The sequence below is a fragment of the Dermacentor albipictus genome, chromosome 2, assembly GCF_038994185.2.
Source record: "Dermacentor albipictus isolate Rhodes 1998 colony chromosome 2, USDA_Dalb.pri_finalv2, whole genome shotgun sequence".
NCBI lineage: Eukaryota > Metazoa > Arthropoda > Arachnida > Ixodida > Ixodidae > Dermacentor > Dermacentor albipictus.
Window position 1 is genome coordinate 42098676 of NC_091822.1, and position 16906 is coordinate 42115581.

Sequence of the window (16906 nt, forward strand, 5' to 3'; positions counted from 1 at the left end):
TGTTGATCAGATTGCTCTTGTGTTTAAGATCCACGGCGTCTGCTGCCCTCCTCGCCTCGGGCAGTCAGAGACGGCGCCAGCTGCGGGAGCCAATACTGTTTTGAGAACCGTCTGCGGGGCGGCGGCCGCCGAGGCTCGTGGCTTCTAATTACTGAGCTTCATCTCTCGCACTTGAGCGATGATCTGAAGATATTCATCTACTCTGGGTATAGCGTTTTGCAGTGCTTCCACGATCTAGATTTCCACCCACTGCATCGTGTTGGGACCATGCCTGCCTTCGCGACCAGAGCTATGGCTGGACAGCTTCAGCCTTCGGCTTGCCGGCGTTAGGCTGAGATAGGCTCTGGCGTTGCGTGAACTTTCATAAGTCGTAAATTGTCGAAAAAGTGCCCACTTCGACAAATGTGGTATCCAGGTGTTCCTGACGACTTCTAGGAGGTGAAGCAGGCGTTAAGTACTCCCCATACGTGGGCCAATCCCGAAGATTGTGCAACGCGGGACGACCCACGGCGGAGGTGAAGTGTGCCTGAAGAACTCTCCTTACGTCGGCCAATCCCGAAGACTGTGCAATACTGGGCCGATTGGCGGCGGAGGTGAAGCAGGCATTAAGCATTCCCCATACGTGGGAGGATCCAGAAGATTGTGCAATACCGAGCCCACCCGCGGTGGAAGTGAATCAGGTGTTAAGAAATCCCGATACGTGGGCCGATCGCGAAGCTGGTGCCATACCCGGCCGACCTGCGGCGGAGGTGAAGCAGGCGTGAAAGCACTTCCCATACGTGGGCTGATATCGAAGCTGCTCAAACACCGGGCCGGCCCACGGCGGAGGTTAAGCAAGCGGTAAGCACTCCCCATACGTGGGCCGATCGCGAAGCTGGTGCAATAGCTTGCCGACCCGCGGCGGAGCTGAAGCATGCATCATGCATTCCTCGTACGTGCCATGATGCCGAAGCCAGCGAAATGCTGTGCTGACTCGTGTTGCAGCAAGCAGGCGTTAAGCACTTCCGATGCTTGGGCCGATCCCGGAAATTGTGCAATACCGATCCGCCCCGTGGCGAAGGCGTAGTTTGCCATTAAGCGGCCCAAATTAACAGTTTCGCTGGTCATCCTTATTCAGAGATTGGAAGGACACTGAAGTTTTCTTGTCCATTTGATCGCGTTTTTCTTTTGATTACCTGTCTTCTAGGCATATGAAAGCAATGAGCACTCCCAAAATACTCCTTAAACTATTGCAAGTGTTGCCTATCAGCCAAACTATAGGCTAAGCGAGATCTTATGCTAAGCTCTTTCCTGAAGGCTGGAGGATGAAATCCTTAACAGCAAAGCGGTGAGGGCTTGAGGTCATCATGGTTTTAAAAGCATGCACGTATGCTATAAGCATCGTGGAACTGGTGTGTGAATACTATAATTGCAAAGGGCGCAGCAAGTTGGTTCTTGATCAATGGCGTTAAGCCTCGTTTCCTTTATTTCTCTTGTGCTTTTCCCGCCTAATAATTACAATGGTCGCCAAAAGCACCATGGCCATTGTGGCGAATATATGTGCTAGTATTTGAGCATAAGAGCACTATGTAACGGCTCGTTTAAAAAAAAAAAAAACGTGTGCTACGTGGGAACTAGACTTCTTTTGATATGGCTGTGCCTCATCATGCATCATGCATCATGCACGCATGATGATCATGATGCATCATGACCTCCGCAGTATGCTGGTGATAATGGTCATGATGACGACGAGGCCCACCCGCCATTGTGGGGATGTGCAACATTTTGAAAGTTCATCATCATCGTGGAATGAAGCCGGCGGGCTTGTGCACCGTGCACGTCCACCCAGTAGACCATCAGTGGCTGGACAAGGCCGCGAAACTCACTGCTGCTGCAAAGTGATAATGACTACGTTTACATGCACTACAGTTATTTAAGACGGCTGACGTTTTTATGCATATTGGCCCTGTTTGTTCTATTCTGTCACATTTTCATATTTGCAGTTTAGGTGCCGATACGCCTACAGGTGTCTCACAGTGGCGCCTGGTAAAGCTCAGTGAAACAAGAAATTTTGTAAACAACACATTCCTAACAACTGCCGAGATCGACGAAAGAAAAAGCAGTGGCATCAGCGAATGCTGCAATGATTCAAGTGGTAAATTTAGAAAATAGTGCATTGCGGTTTAGAGCAACAAGACTAATCGAACTAGGAGTAAATGATGAGGCCGGAGTCGCGAAAAATATTACGCAATAGCAAATGCATTTGACAATGTCTAGACTTGATGCAGAATCGAACAGAAGCTTCAGTTACAGCAATGACTGAGAAGTTGTTTCTATGTTAAAATTATCGCAGATGCCTCTCGGCCTGCAGAGCAAGTCTGAAATCAGATAGGCCAAAAGGAAAAACCGGCCATTTAAATAAGCGGTAAAAGAAGACCAGAACCCGCGGAGGACAATAGCCTAAGTCAAAGCAATGTCATCACGATGCAGACCTTCTAAGATATTCTGTTGTGCGTAACGCAACCGTGAGAACGACGTCGCCGACGGTGGCGTGCCTTCCACGGAAATTACGACCTCATGGCAAACACGGTAGAATGAGGGTGGAATGACGAGGACACAACAAAGATTTCAGCATGCTTATGATGCAACGACGACGATGGAATGACGATGGCAATGACGATGTAGGCGTCAATGAGTGAACGTCATCTGTATGGCAATGCAAGCAACGAACGTGCCCCGCCTCCACTCAGTGCGTGCAAGATAGCAATTAATTTATTGTGGCAAAACCGGACTCATCGGCCTGCATCAAAAGTATGTCGCAATTATTATGGCACCAAACAATCAAGGTGATGCTCGAGCAGCCAACCTAACCATCCACGTAGCTCAGCATCACGTATGTATACCGCTGCAACATAATATTTACTGTTGGAGCCAGCAGGTTTGACGGGACCACATCAAGCACAGACAGCTAAAGGGTCAGGGTACGTTAGACTTATTCATGTTAAGCATAGAAGACGAGGCAAATAGCGACTAAGCCAGAAAACGAGAGCACAGCTGCGGCCAAGAGTACACCAATGTGAATTAATTGGGACGCACCCATGACCGATCATATTTGATTATTTATGGGTGATTAACTCACCGTGGTAGCTGAGTGGCTAAGGTAATCTGATGTAGACAATCAGATCGATGGTTCTTGCTGCCGGCTGTGGCTGGTTACGTGAGGCGATGTGCGCGAACATTCTTGAGCTGTTGATTCAGTAACTGGTAAACGACCCCAATAGAGCGATATCAAACCAGAATTACTATCCACGGCGTCTCCAGTGCCGTTGGGCTTCATAGGGGCGCTAAATGGATCAATGAATGAAGTATTCACTCCGTTCATATTCTCGTGATGCTCTGTTGTGGACGCAGCTTTCCTGTGCGCAGGGAGCCAATTGTTCTGTTGATCACGCCTGTGAAATGTGAACCCCGGGCGAATGGCAAGAAAAAGCAAGGCTGAATGGTTCACGCTAGAAACCAATAGAAAATTATATGACAGAGCCAATGAATCCTCTTAAGCATCCGACGAAAATTTATTTCACGACATTAGCAAACACAGATACACACCATGCTTGATGTGATGAACACTGTGCACATACATAAAACAGACTTGACCTCACACGTCTGTGTATCTGTGCGCTTGCTTTACTAAGCCTGATCTAATGCGTACGAAGTTGTGAGGGATACTAAACAAAGCCTTGCAAACGAATGGTTACTAAAATCTGTATTTTCATATATCCCTATTGTTATCTTAGAGAAGATATACATTGCTTCTTCGTTATTTTGTAGCTCCATCGGCGTTTGGTGAATATTTTTTTAACGGTAAATTTATGGGTGAGGTGAATTGCCGACCTTCCGCCTGCACAGGGACGTGTATTTGTGAAGGCCTGCCTTGCGTGTTCCGGGGCCTACAACACTCCGACGCAGCTGGCAAAGCGTAAGCCTGAAGTCGCGCACGGAGGTTTGCTTCAGCGGGTGAAGAACAGCGACGGCGCGGACGGCGACAGCGGGTGCAAGGTTTCGTTGAATATGAGCCTGCTAAGCGGAACGTGCTTCTTGCTGTTGAGTGCGCTGCTGATGGCGAACCCGGCCACGATGGCAATGACAAACACGATGCACACGGCGATGCACACGTACTCCCAAAAGGGTTCCTTGGTCTCGTCTTCCTGGGCGCGCAGCTTACGCTTTCGTTCCCGCTGCATGCATAAAGATTTATTTTTAATTAGATGTTACATGATCCAGTTCCCGCTCCCCGCAGTATATAATGCCGTGAAAGCAGCCTTCATTTTGAGTGGATATGAAAATTCAAACTGTCTGCCCTGCCCTAGCTTTTCACATGCTTGCCTGCCTTGTAGGGCACCTCCATAGCTCAACTCCGTGTACATTATTATATTAAATTGTATGCATACTAAGCTTTTAGGGTAGTATTATTATTAGAGAAGTCATTAGGAAGGTGTTAGTGGAGGTCCTCCGCTTAATTTCCATCATCCCGGATATTTTAATGAACTACTCAGCAGACAAAATTTAAGATTTTAGTAGTAGCCAGAGGTTGTAGGGTGCTGTCAATGGACCGTTTATAGCAAGAATGTTTCATATTCATACATTTATATTATAGGATGCACAGGGGTTGACTCGCCGTGATTGCGTAGGGACATTGGAGCTGCACTGCTAAACCCCAGGGCGCGGGACGAAATTCCGGCCATGGCGGCCGTACTTCGATGGGAGGGAAAGGCATAAGCTTGCATTTACCGCGCATTGAGTGCACGTGAATGAAACCCAAGTGGTTAAAATTAATCTCAAGTCCCACACTGGGGCGTGCCTTATAGTCATGACGTGGTTTCGGCACGTAGAATCCCCAAAACGGGAATGAAAGTGTTCTTTAGTTGAAGTGCATGTCGTATTGCCGTGGTGCCAGGAGGCTAGCCCGCAAGCAAATTTTTTTCCGTGCCTCCTCCCATACCGGAGCCGAGCGACCGCGTTACGTTTACTTCAAGGGCCACACCTCTTTTCTTGGTCTTCTTTTTTTATTTGTGGTGCAGTGCACTCCCAGTCGAGGAATCTGTGCGTTTTTCACACATGAGTTGTGCAAGTCATCTGCCAGAATCGGTGACGCCGAAGGCAGTGCACCGAGTCTGGATGCACTTGTTGGATGCATGATTTCTGCCGCGTGACTTACGTACCGTGCTTGTCTCTTTGCAATTTCCAGTTAGAATGGGGAAGGCCATTTAGTGTACGCCTCAACGTAAGCAGAAAAGCGTGTTTGCATGCTGCGTGCATCGAAATGCCGCCGCCGCGGTTAGAAATCACACACTTGGCCTCGAGTATTCAGCAATATGCCGGTTTTCTTAAGTAGGCTAGAAAATTGGTCGCCTCACTGCTGGAGCACATTTCAGATTCCGGAAAGCAATGCTTAAACAAAGCGCAAGAAAAACTCATTAAATTATTATGCTTAGTTAATGTGTGCTTATTTTATTCCAAATCTGTGTCCTTCTGTACGTTGCACTTCGTCTAAAGGCTGGTCTTCTGGAATCTGAATTCTACTCTCTCCTCCTTACCCATGTAATAAAATGGGCATCTCACATGTTCGGCAGCAGTGGGTGATGGCCCCTGAGACCCCTCGTTTGAGGGTTGCTGGCGCCGATCTCTTGAAGGAGGCTGTGACTGCGAGCCACTGTCTGCAGTCCCGGCAGAAGATCTGTCGTTGCGGCGCGATCGGGTGCCATGGTGTGGCCCTGGTGACACCTGCTGATGCACAGGCAATAAATCAAGATAGTGTTTCTGCTTGGCTCCTCGCGCAATACGCGCTTCGATCACGTGCATGCGGCGCTTCTACAATGGCTGCTTTCCCGAGCTATGCATGAGACCGCCTAACCAATTGGTAATAATGTGTAGCTATAAGCAATTCTATGTATTTTCGCGCGGTTTAATATTTTCTGTGTAGGTAACGTCGCACTCCCACAATAGAATTTTCTGCACAGTGGCGCCTCCCAAGCGTTCTTTAACAGTATAGAGCCCCTAAAATCGGCAAATGTTCTCATCGACGCAGCTCTGAGAAATGCCATGGTTGCTGGAACAACGAGCACAGTGTTATCAAGGAACGGTGCAAATGATTCATCTGATATACATAGGAAAAATTCACTTTATAGGAACACCAATCGAACAAAGCATCAATGACAAGGTACTTGTCAAGAGAGCTCTCATACAATGTTAGATATATCTGGAATTGTTTAATATTGTCACGTTGTCGTGACAATTAAAATACTCGCCTAACAGAGAAACTTTAGGAAAGTGAACAGGACAGCAATTTCATCAATTTAGAAATAAAGGGCTCAAAACTAACCTGTCATCCCTTATTTATTAGTGAAAATCGGTCACGACATCGCCAAGCCGGCTTCGAACACTGACGTCGACACACGTCACAGAATTTGAATGCGTAATCCTGAGAGGCTGCTATAATACTCCACATTTTCCACCGAGATGAACCATCAAACTTCTTGTTTCTTCGAATTTGAGAAAAACAAAATTTCGAATGAGTTGCGTGACTTCCTGGAGAGCACGGCTGCTTATGTAAATCAACATCTGAGGACAGTCACAAGGCACACAGAGTGAGAAATCAAAATCGGCTACAGCACAAGATGAAGCGCAAACACCCTCAAACAAGCATGCACATGTCAGCAGAGCAGCGCCGCACACTTGGCGCAAAGCTCGACCGCAGCGCCCTCATATTTCCAGGAACAAGCCGCGCCCGGCTCGAAAGGAAGAGTTGGGAAACTCAGAAAATATCTATAAACCTCGGTCTGCAATGCAACTCTAGGGACTGACAACCAAAGAGGGGAGGAGCAGGAAATAACTTTATTGAGTCCTGAGGAACCCCTCCCCACCCACTCTTGGTTTAGTGGTCGGCAGGAGTCGCGGGCCGCACCCACGTTGGGACGGGAAGCCCGTGAGCCTCCGCCCTTTCGTGAGCCTTCTGGACGGCGCGGAGCTGGCTCTGGTGTTCGTCACTTCGCAGGGCGTCCACCCAGTCTTCGTCTTTAGTGGACACAGTGCCGCTTAACGCGGAGCATTGCCAGAGCACGTGCGCTAGCGAGCAGTACGATTCGCCACAATCCGGGCATTGCGGCTCTACTTCTGGTGAATAACACCAAAGAAGGGAAATGACTGAATTTCTCATAATAGACGTATGCTCTGTTGCTTACATCGACATCTCTAGTTCCGGCGACCCTGATCGCATGGGTAGAAGTGGCTTTCCATGTTGTGCATGCTACGCGGCCTGTTTCAACAACAATAATGACGTAATAGTTCTGCTGAAGCAGGCAAGGCGGAGAGAGGTAAATAAATAAGAGAAAATTAGATATCCACCCAATCGTAACAATTGCTATGAAGGAAACCCATACGGGTTGCTGGAATGAAAAGCCTCGCAGTTGAAGAAAAATTTGTCCTGGTCCGGGACTTGAACACGGAACCACCGCCTTTCCGGGGCAGCCGCTCTACCAGCTGAGCTAACCAGGCGGCTAGCAGGTGGCAGGGCGAAGTCGAATTTTCAACAACTCGAAGCAAAGGCAATTGTTTTAATAGCCTCTCTCCACCTTGCGGGCTTCCGCAGAACTATTACGCACCGAAAGGAATCATCATCATCATCATCAGCCTGGTTACGCCCACTGCAGGGCAAAGGCCTCTCCCATATTTCTCCAACAACCCCGGCCATGTACTAATTGTGGCCACGCCGTCCCTGCAAATTTCTTAATCTCATCCGCCCACCTAACTTTCTGCCGCCCCCTGCTACGCTTCCCTTCCCTTGGGATCCAGTCCGTAACCCTTAATGACCATCGGTTATCTTCCCTCCTCATTACATGTCCTACCCGCGCACATTTCTTTTTCTTGATTTCAACTAAGATGTCATTAACTCGCGTTTGTTCCCTCACCCAATCTGCTCTTTTCTTATCCCTTAATGTTGCACCCATCATTCTTCTTTCCATAGCTCGTTGCGTCGTCCTTCATTTAAGTAGAACCCTTTTCGCAAGCCTCCAGGTTTCTGCACCGCAGGTGAGTACAGGTAAGACACAACTATTATACACTTTTCTCCTAAGGGATAATGGTAACCTGCTGTTCATGATCTGAAAATGCCTGTCAAACGCACCCCAGCCCATCCTTATTCTTCTGATTATTTCGGCCTCATGATCCGGATCCGCCGTGACTACCCGCCCCAAGTAGAGGTATTCCCTTACCACTGCCAGTGCCTTGCTACCTGTTGTAAATTGCTGTTCTCTTCCGAGACTGTTAAACATTACTTGAGTTCTCTGCAGATTAATTTTTAGACCCACTCTTCTGCTTTGCCTCTCCAGGTCAGTGAGCATGCATTGCAATTGGTCACCTGAGTTACTAAGCAAGGCAATATCATCAGCGAATTGCCAGTAACTAAAGTATTCTACAATGATTCTTATCCCCAATTCTTCCGAATCCATGTCTCTGAATACCTCCTCTAAACGCGCTGTGAATAGCATTGGAAAGATCGTAGCTCCCTGCCTGACGCCTTTCTTTATTGGGATTTTGTTGGTTTCCTTATGGAGGACTACGGTGACTGTGGAGCCGCTATAGATATCTTTCGGTATTTTTACATACGGCTCGTCTACACCCTGATCCCGTAATGCCTCCATGACTGCTGAGGTTTCGAGAGAATAAAACGCTTTCTCGCAATCAATGAAAGGTATATATAAGGGTTGGTTATATTCCGCGCATTTCTCGATCACCTGATTGATAGTGTGAATATGGTATATTGTTCAGTAGCCTTTACGGAATCCTGCCTGGTCCTTTGCTTGACAGAAGTCTAAGGTGTTCCTGATTCTATTTGCGATTGCCTTAGCAAATAGTTTGTAGGCAACTGACAGTAAGCTGATCGGTCTATAATTTTTCAAGTCTTTGGCATCCCCTTTCTTATTGATTAGTATTATGTTAGCGTTCTTCCAAGATTCCAGTACGCTCGAGGTCATGAGGCATTGCGTATACAGGGTGGCCCGTATCTCTAGAACAATCTGCGCACCATTCTTCAACAAATCTGCTGTTACCTGATCCTCCCCAGCTGCCTTCCCCCTTTGCATAGCTCCCAAGGCTTTCTTTACTTCTTCCGGCGTTACCTGTCGGATATCGAATTACTCTAGACTATTCACTCTTCCTTTATCGTCGTGGGTGCCACTGGTACTGTATAAATCTCTATAGAACTCCTAGCCACTTGAACTATCTCATCCATATTATGGAAGATATTGCTGGCTTTGTCTCTTAACGCATACATCTGATTCTTGCCTATTCCTAGCTTCTTCTTCACTGCTTTTAGGCTTCCTCCGTTCCTGAGAGCATGTTCAATTCTATCCATATTATTGTTCCTTATGTCGGCTGTCTTACGCTTGTTGATTAACTTCGAAAGTTCTGCCAGTGCTATTCTAGCTGTAGCGTTAGAGGCTTTGATACATTGGCGTTTCTTGATCAGATGTTTTGTCTCCTGCGATAGCTGAGTGGTATCCTGTCTAAGGGAGTTACCACCCACTTATATTGCACACTCCTTAATGATGCCCACAAGATTGTCGTTCATTGCTTCAACACTAAGGTCCTCTTCCTGAGTTAAAGCCGAATACCTGTTCTGTATCTTGATCTGGAATTCCTCTATTTTCCCTCTCACTGCTAACTCATTGATCAGCTTCTTCCGTTCCCTCCTCAGGTTCGACTTCTAACCACCCTATGGTCACTGCAGCACACCTTGCTGAGAACGTCCACATCTTGTATGATTTCAGAGTTAGCGCAGAGTATGAAGTCTTTTTCATTTCCAGTGTGGCCGTTCGGGATCCTTCACGTCCACTTTCGGCTATCCCGCTTGCGGAAGAAGGCATTCATTATCGGCGTATTATGCTGCTCCGGAAACTCTGCTAATACCTCTGCCCTGCTATACCTAGTGCCTATGCCATATTCCCCCACTGCCTTGTCTCCAGCCTGCTTCTTGCCTACCTTGGCATTGAAGTCTCCCATCAGTATAGCGTATTTTGTTTTCACTCTACCCATCGCCGATTCCACGTCTTCATAGAAGCTTCCGACTTCCTGGTCATCATGACTGGATGTAGTGGCGTAGACCTGTACTACCTTCATTTTGTACCCCTTATTAAGTTTCACAACAAGACCTGCCACCTTCTCGTTAATGCTATAAAATTCCTCTATGTTGCCAGCTATATTCTTCTTAATCAGGAATCCGACTCCTAGTTCTCGTCTCTCCGCTAAGCCCCAGTAGCACAGGACGTGCCCGCTTTTTAGCACTGTATATGCTTCTTTTGGCCTCCTAACCTCACTGAGCCTATTATATCCCATTTACTGCCCTCTAATTCCTCCAATAGCACTGGTAGACTCGCCTCACTAGATAACGTTCTAGCGTTCAACGTTGCCAGGTTCATATTCCAATGACGGCCTTTGCGGATTCATAACGGTAAGGATTCATAATGCCAAAAAGGGTAAGGTGTGCAGACATGGACCCAAGAGAAGTGGACGACACGAACGTCGTGTTGTTCGCGTTGTCCACTTCTCTGCTCTTGTGTCCATGCCTGCACGCCTTACCCTTTTTGGCATGGAGCAGCCGGCAGGTCAAGGAAAGGAAATCAGCACATGCAGCGTATTTTGGCGCAGAACGCGTCTCGTCGTGACGGTTATCGGCCGCTCTGGTATAGCTTCCATAAAAAATTGGGTTTTATTCAAGTGCCGTGTTCTTAAAGGATACCTTTACGTGATACTATCACCTTCATGAGATTCGGCGTGACTCGGCGCTCGGGTGCATCGACATGCACGGCCCAAAGTGTTCATGAGAGAAGATGGTACGCTTCAGGCAGCGCTAGAAACGTCACCAGCCATGCAACGCGAGACCTTGCGAAAGTGATCCTCACCCCAAGATTGATAAATCCGATGAGGTATCCCAGTGGCTGTGGCGTGTCGCTGGTTAGCGCGAGGTCTCGGGTTCGATCCCAGCCGCACCGATAGCATTCCACAGAGGGTGAAATGCAAAAACGCTCGTTTATATACTGCGGACTCGGTGAACCTTAAGAAACCCATGCGATGCAAATTGTACCACTCACTACAGCATGCCTCACTATGAAATAGGGGTTTTGGTACGCCGCGCTTACTAATAATCGAGGGTTATTCCGGACAGCATTGCTTTTACTTGTTCAGACAGCCGACGTCCATCACGACGATGACAGGCCAAATAACGCAATTTACAAACTGCAATTTAATTAAGTGACGCCCTCACATGTGGCGCAGCAGTTAGCGATGGCTCTCGAGACACGCCATCCGAAGGTTCTTTGCGCCGATGTCTTGATGGCGACGGCAAACCACTGTCGGCAGTTCCAGCAGGCGACGATCTTTTGCGGTGGTGCGCTCTCGAGGCAGCGGGTGGTGCGAGAGAAGCCTGCAGATCCATAAATCGAAATAATATTTCTGCTCGCCCGCTTGCCCTAAAGTGGTTTCACTGCTTTTATCCTGAAAATTTACAACAGTTCTTTGGAGCTCCCGAATCTACCACATTCTTATAGCACAAAAACAAAATGACGTGTTCAGTTAGAACTTCATAGGCTGGACTTCATTGCAGATGCCTAGGTTACTGCGATGGCAGAGAACGATTATAATCAAAACGCATCCGCTATTGAAGCCAGCATGCTTGCCCAATACATCACTTCTGACTTCTTTCCATGCTTCGTTCGCCGTTTTGTTAAGCAATCGTGAGCGCACGTTGTTTTTCACCTACTTCAATACTCGAAGAGTCGAAAGCTATACTTGAGGTTGCGACAAAGATTCAGCCGACATTTCAGTCGGAGCTCTGAATTATATTAATCTTATGGAATTTGAGGAGCTTTATACAGAAGATTCCTTCAGAATCTTTCTGTCCCACGAGCCATGTATTGGTGAAGGAGCAACGAGATATGTCACTCTCTGTTTGAAACAGTTTTTTTTTTGTGAAACAGTGACTGTATTGTCAGGAGCACGAGCACATCTGCAGATTCTAAAGGACTAGTGGACTCTTGAAGGTACTGTCAAAACAAGCCTTCACACCTTAAAGTATTCTTTGATAGGTATGTGCTTCAATCCGCAAAGCGCGTACGTTATAGCTCACATCATTACCAATGCGTTCATATTAAGTGAATAGATTATATTGTATCCATGCCTTTTACCCTCCAAATGAAAGATGCATTTGATCCTTGTGCAACTAATGTCCTGTACAAAAGCCTATGAAAACTGAACCTGGCAATATCTAATAACAGAATACTCTCTAGAGACGCTACCTTAGCCGGAATTTCAGAGGAAGTATCAGGCATTGCCGTGAATATCATTGGCTTAATTAGATTAGAAGAACTGCTGAGGCTGATAGATTTATACTAACGGCCAGTTTTTCCAGATAGTCGAGTATACGTGGTAGAATTTTGATTATTAGGGACATATCGGGCAACACTGATGCAATACTGCAGCAATATTGAGAAGGTAGCAGACACCATAATAATGCTAAAGAGGCGATATATATTAAAGGTCCGGTCATGATCGTGAAGAAATAGGGCAGCTTTTTGAAGACGTTGAATTAGCAATGAGAAAGGTGCAAACTCAGCATACTGTAGTTATTTATGAGCGACTTCAGTGCAAAAATAGGGTGAAAGCAGGCTGGGAAACAGACATTTGGTAGCTGCGGCATTGGTTTTGCAATGATAGACAAGAGGTCTTCCTGTAATTTGCAGAAAGGAATAGATTCATTTAGAAGTGCCGTGACAGAAAGGGGACCTGAAAATTCCTAAAGGAGAGAAACAAATGAAATAGATTTCAAACTCTGTGTCAATCCGAGAATAGTGCAAGATGTAGAAGTGTTAAAATAAGGTAAAGGGCAGTGACCATATGTTAGCGATGTCTAGGATTTGTATAAATTTGAAGAGGCAAAGTGGAAAATTGTGGAACTTCAAGCCATGCCTCATTCAGCAACCCATCATGTCACGGTGTTTATTAACGTTCAGCTCATATTCCGACATGGCATGCCAAAGTTGCTGATTTTCGAATGTGCCCAACAGGAAATTACCCGCGTCAGACCGTTTCAGCTGCTCTATGGGAGGACGCCAAGGTTACTGCAAGAAGATCTTATTGGATTCGACACCTCTGTGCAAGGACGCCACGCAATAGTGGACATCAGCAAGAACTTGCCTCGACAAGCAATAGTGCAACTGACCTCGACTAGCAATAGTGCAACTTCAAGAACCGTTCAATAGGTCATCTCAGCAAAAAACTGCTCGCTCTTTTCAGCCGGTTGATTTATTCATGGTTCTAAGGAAATTCCGTTTACCCCAGTATTGCGTTCACTTCGGTACTGGGGAAAATTCTTACACCGGTTTTCTGACCCTTTCCGTCCTGGGGAATCTCTGCGTCCTGTGGCATTTCGTTCAACCGCAATTTACGAACTTGCTTCACGCTTCCTTCACCGCACATAGTCGGCCATTTATGTAGTTCTTGGACGGCATTACCTTCTGCCTGTCATTCACACGAGGCTGTGCAAGCAACGGTCGGCAACACTTTAGCAAATTATCGATTCAAGCCGACTTTTTAATGCTGAATGATTCAGTGCATTGTCCAAATGCGTATTTAGTACCTCAGCTAGATTTTTCTCGGTCTTTCATACTGTCTCCATTCTTCATATTCATTGGACCTTCTATGTGGTTTACCTAATTCTAAAGGTGAAATATCATGTCACCTTTTGTTATGACTTTGCTCTCATGCTTTCGTAACTTTACTCCTGCGCTCATTGATGTGAAGTAGGGTGAGCGGTTTGTAAATTCCAGTTCATCGCCTTATTCCTCCTCTGCGCCCTTAAAGCAAAATTATTTCAGATGGATTTAAAGAATTATATAAAGCCGCATTTCTTGTCATTGCCGAAAAGCTACCGACAGTCTGCACAGTTGTATATGAGCTATTTCGGTTCTGCTGGACATTTACCAATGTCGCAGTTTCGCCCGAAAGGCGAAGCCTTGATTGCGAGAGCAAGCAAGTGCACAGCAAGTATCCTTATGAAAAAAAAAGAAGGATAAAACTATGTTCCTAACGAAGTATAGTAGATTTCTCGGCCGTATAAACTTGCACATACAGGCACACTAAATAAATTAAGAAGCATGCTGTCACTCGCACAGAAGCAGTAATGAGCACATCTCACTCGATGACCGCGGAGATTAGCTATCAAAACACTGCAGTGAGGAAGCGCGGTAGCAGCAGCAGCGAGTCGATCGACCTTCGTGCTCCGTCTCGCACCAACAGTGCACGTCCGAACCCCGTCCCCGTCGCAGATGGTTTTAAATATACAGCGGCCCGGGCGGGGCCGCGCGGACGCCCGGAATAGAACGCGCTTCCCTCCCTACCCTCGCCCTGGATCGTCGCGTGCGACGGAAAGCAGCGCGCTTGTGTCCCGCTTCCCTCGCTTGCTTGTGCCAAATTGAGCAGCGATTGCCGAGTCTAAAAAAATTAGATTAGAGCGTTTTACGTGCCAAAACCACTTTCTGATTATGAGGCACGCCGTAGTGGAGGACTCCGGAAATTTCGACCACCTGGGGATCTTTAACGTGCACCTCTATCTAAGCACATGGGTGTTTCCGCATTTCGCCCCCATCGAAATGCGGCCGTCATGGCCGGGATTCGATCCCGCGACCTCATGCACTGCAGCCCAACACCGTAGCCACTGACTGACCACGGCGGGCATTGCCGAGTCTCCCTCGCACGTTTTCACTCGCATATACTGCACACAGCGCGCGAAGACAATTTTATCGCCCTTGGGCTTTATATGTAACCTTACGGCGACGGCGACGGCAGAAATACGCCTAAAGTGGCCAGATGAACTCCTGAGAAGCCGCAATGGGATTTTGTCCAACATATAGGACACTAACTAATGGCACAGTATACTCTTATTGCAACACATTTATCCTCCTAAAATGCTGCTGTGCAATGTAATGGGCACCTGCTGGCGCCATCTGTGCCTCGTTGAAAAAATACTTCAAGTTCCCAACAAAACAGTTCTAGAATGGCGAATATCAGCGACATGTTGTTTTATGGCATATGCGGAAGAAGTAGTTTTTTTCCTATTTCTACCTACTTTCAGCACATATCATTGATTTAATAAAAAAATTAATACAACAGCGAATGCGCAGAATGCAATATTTAAACTGTTCACGGGCTTATACTATCTACGCTTTCTTTAATTTCGCGTGTTCATTACGTTGGATGCTGAGTTATGAAGCCGTGATATTTTACCCCGCTTTTGCGGTGGTCTTGCAATGAACAGCACATGAGTACCGTTAGTATTTAGCATCTTGTCTCGAAAATCGAGTCTTCCTTACAGCGAAACTGCTAGCCTCCCAGTGGTCAGCATTTTTCGTGTCCGTCCATGAACGAAAACTGTCATCAGCAGTAGCTCATACCCACCGAAGCAAGCAACAACGCGATGTATCATCCCACTCGTAATGCGGAGTCTACAAGCGCTCAGAAAAGTGATGCGAACAGTGCACACACTGATTGCAAGTACGCACAGAACAGCGTACGTTTACATAAGGAACGCGTACAAAAAAGCCTCTATAGGATAGGGATAACTTTTATAAAGTGCCGGCAAACGATGGTTTAACGCGTCGTGAGGCTGGCCAAGCGTCGTCCCGGGGTTATACCCTACTCTGCACTAATCCAGTTGGGCCCGTTTGTAGTGGATCATGAGGCTTATGCTTTTCGAGCGCACCTCGGGCCTGCTGTACAATCCATAGTTGTGTGTCCTTGTCTGGAGACTGCACTGCACCTTGAAGTTCGGGCGGGTAAGTCCTGGAGCCCAACACGCCGAACAGGGAAAACAGGGAAACAAACGCCTAACAGGGAAAATCTAGGAAAGTGAACAGGACAGCAAATTCATCAATTGAGAAATAAAGGGCGTAAAACTAACCTGTGGTCCCTTATTTAATAGTGAAAATCGGTCGCGACGTCGCCAAGCCGGCTTCTAACACTGACGTCGTCACACGTCATAAAATTTAAACGCGTAAGCCTGGCAGACCGCTATAATACTCCACATTGTCCATCGAGATGACTATAAAACTTCTTGTTTCTTGGGATTTGAGAAAAACAAAATTGCGAACGAGTTGCGTGGCTTCCTGGAGAGCACGGCTGCTTATGAAAATCAACATCTGAGGACAGTCACAAGGCACACAGTGTGAGAAAATAAAATCGGCTGCAGCACAAGATGAAGCGCAAACACCCTCAGCAAGCGTGCACATGTCAGCAAAGCAGCGCTGCTCACTTGGCGCAAAGCTCGACCGCAGCGCCCTCACATTCCCAGGAAGAAGCGGCGACCGGCTCGAAAGGAAGAGTTGTGAAACTGAGAGAATGTCTCTAAACCTCGGTCTGCAATGCAACTCTATGGACTGACAACGAAAGAGGGGAAATGACTGAATTTCTCATAATAGACGTATGCTATGTTGTTTACATCGGCATCTCTAGTTCAGGTGACCCTAATCGCATGGGTAGGAGTGGCTTTCCATGTTGTGCATGTTACGCGGCCTGTTTCAATAACGTTAATGACGTAATAGTTCTGCGGAAGCCGCCAAGGTGGAGGGAGGTAAATAAATAAGAGAAAATTAGATATCCACCCAATCGTAACAATTGCTATGAAGGAAATACATATGGGTTACTGGAATGAAAAGCCTCGTAGTTGAAGAAAAATTTGTCCTGGTCCGGGACTCGAACACGCAGCCACCGCCTTTCCGAGGCAGCCGCTCTACCAGCTGAGCTAACCAGGCGGCTAGCAGGTGGCAGGGCGAAGCCGAATTTTCAATAACTCGAAGCAAAGGCAATTGTTTTAATTACCTCT

General features: G+C 47.0%; 1 protein-coding gene across 3 annotated transcripts in view; it reads right to left on the reverse strand.

Annotated features, from left to right (window-relative positions):
• Window positions 1-3527: 3527 nt before the first annotated feature.
• The window catches only part of LOC135912767 (serine/arginine repetitive matrix protein 1-like), a 28821-nt gene continuing 15442 nt past the window's right edge, over window positions 3528-16906 (reverse strand). For all 3 annotated transcript variants that reach the window (XM_065445299.1, XM_065445296.1, XM_065445297.1), the window contains 3 exons: window positions 11297-11455; window positions 5599-5760; window positions 3528-4214 (listed from right to left, as the gene is read on the reverse strand). In XM_065445299.1, the coding sequence (XP_065301371.1) occupies window positions 3987-4214; window positions 5599-5760; window positions 11297-11455 (549 nt within the window). In that variant the 3' untranslated portion in view covers window positions 3528-3986. The remainder of the gene's footprint in view (window positions 4215-5598; window positions 5761-11296; window positions 11456-16906) is intronic.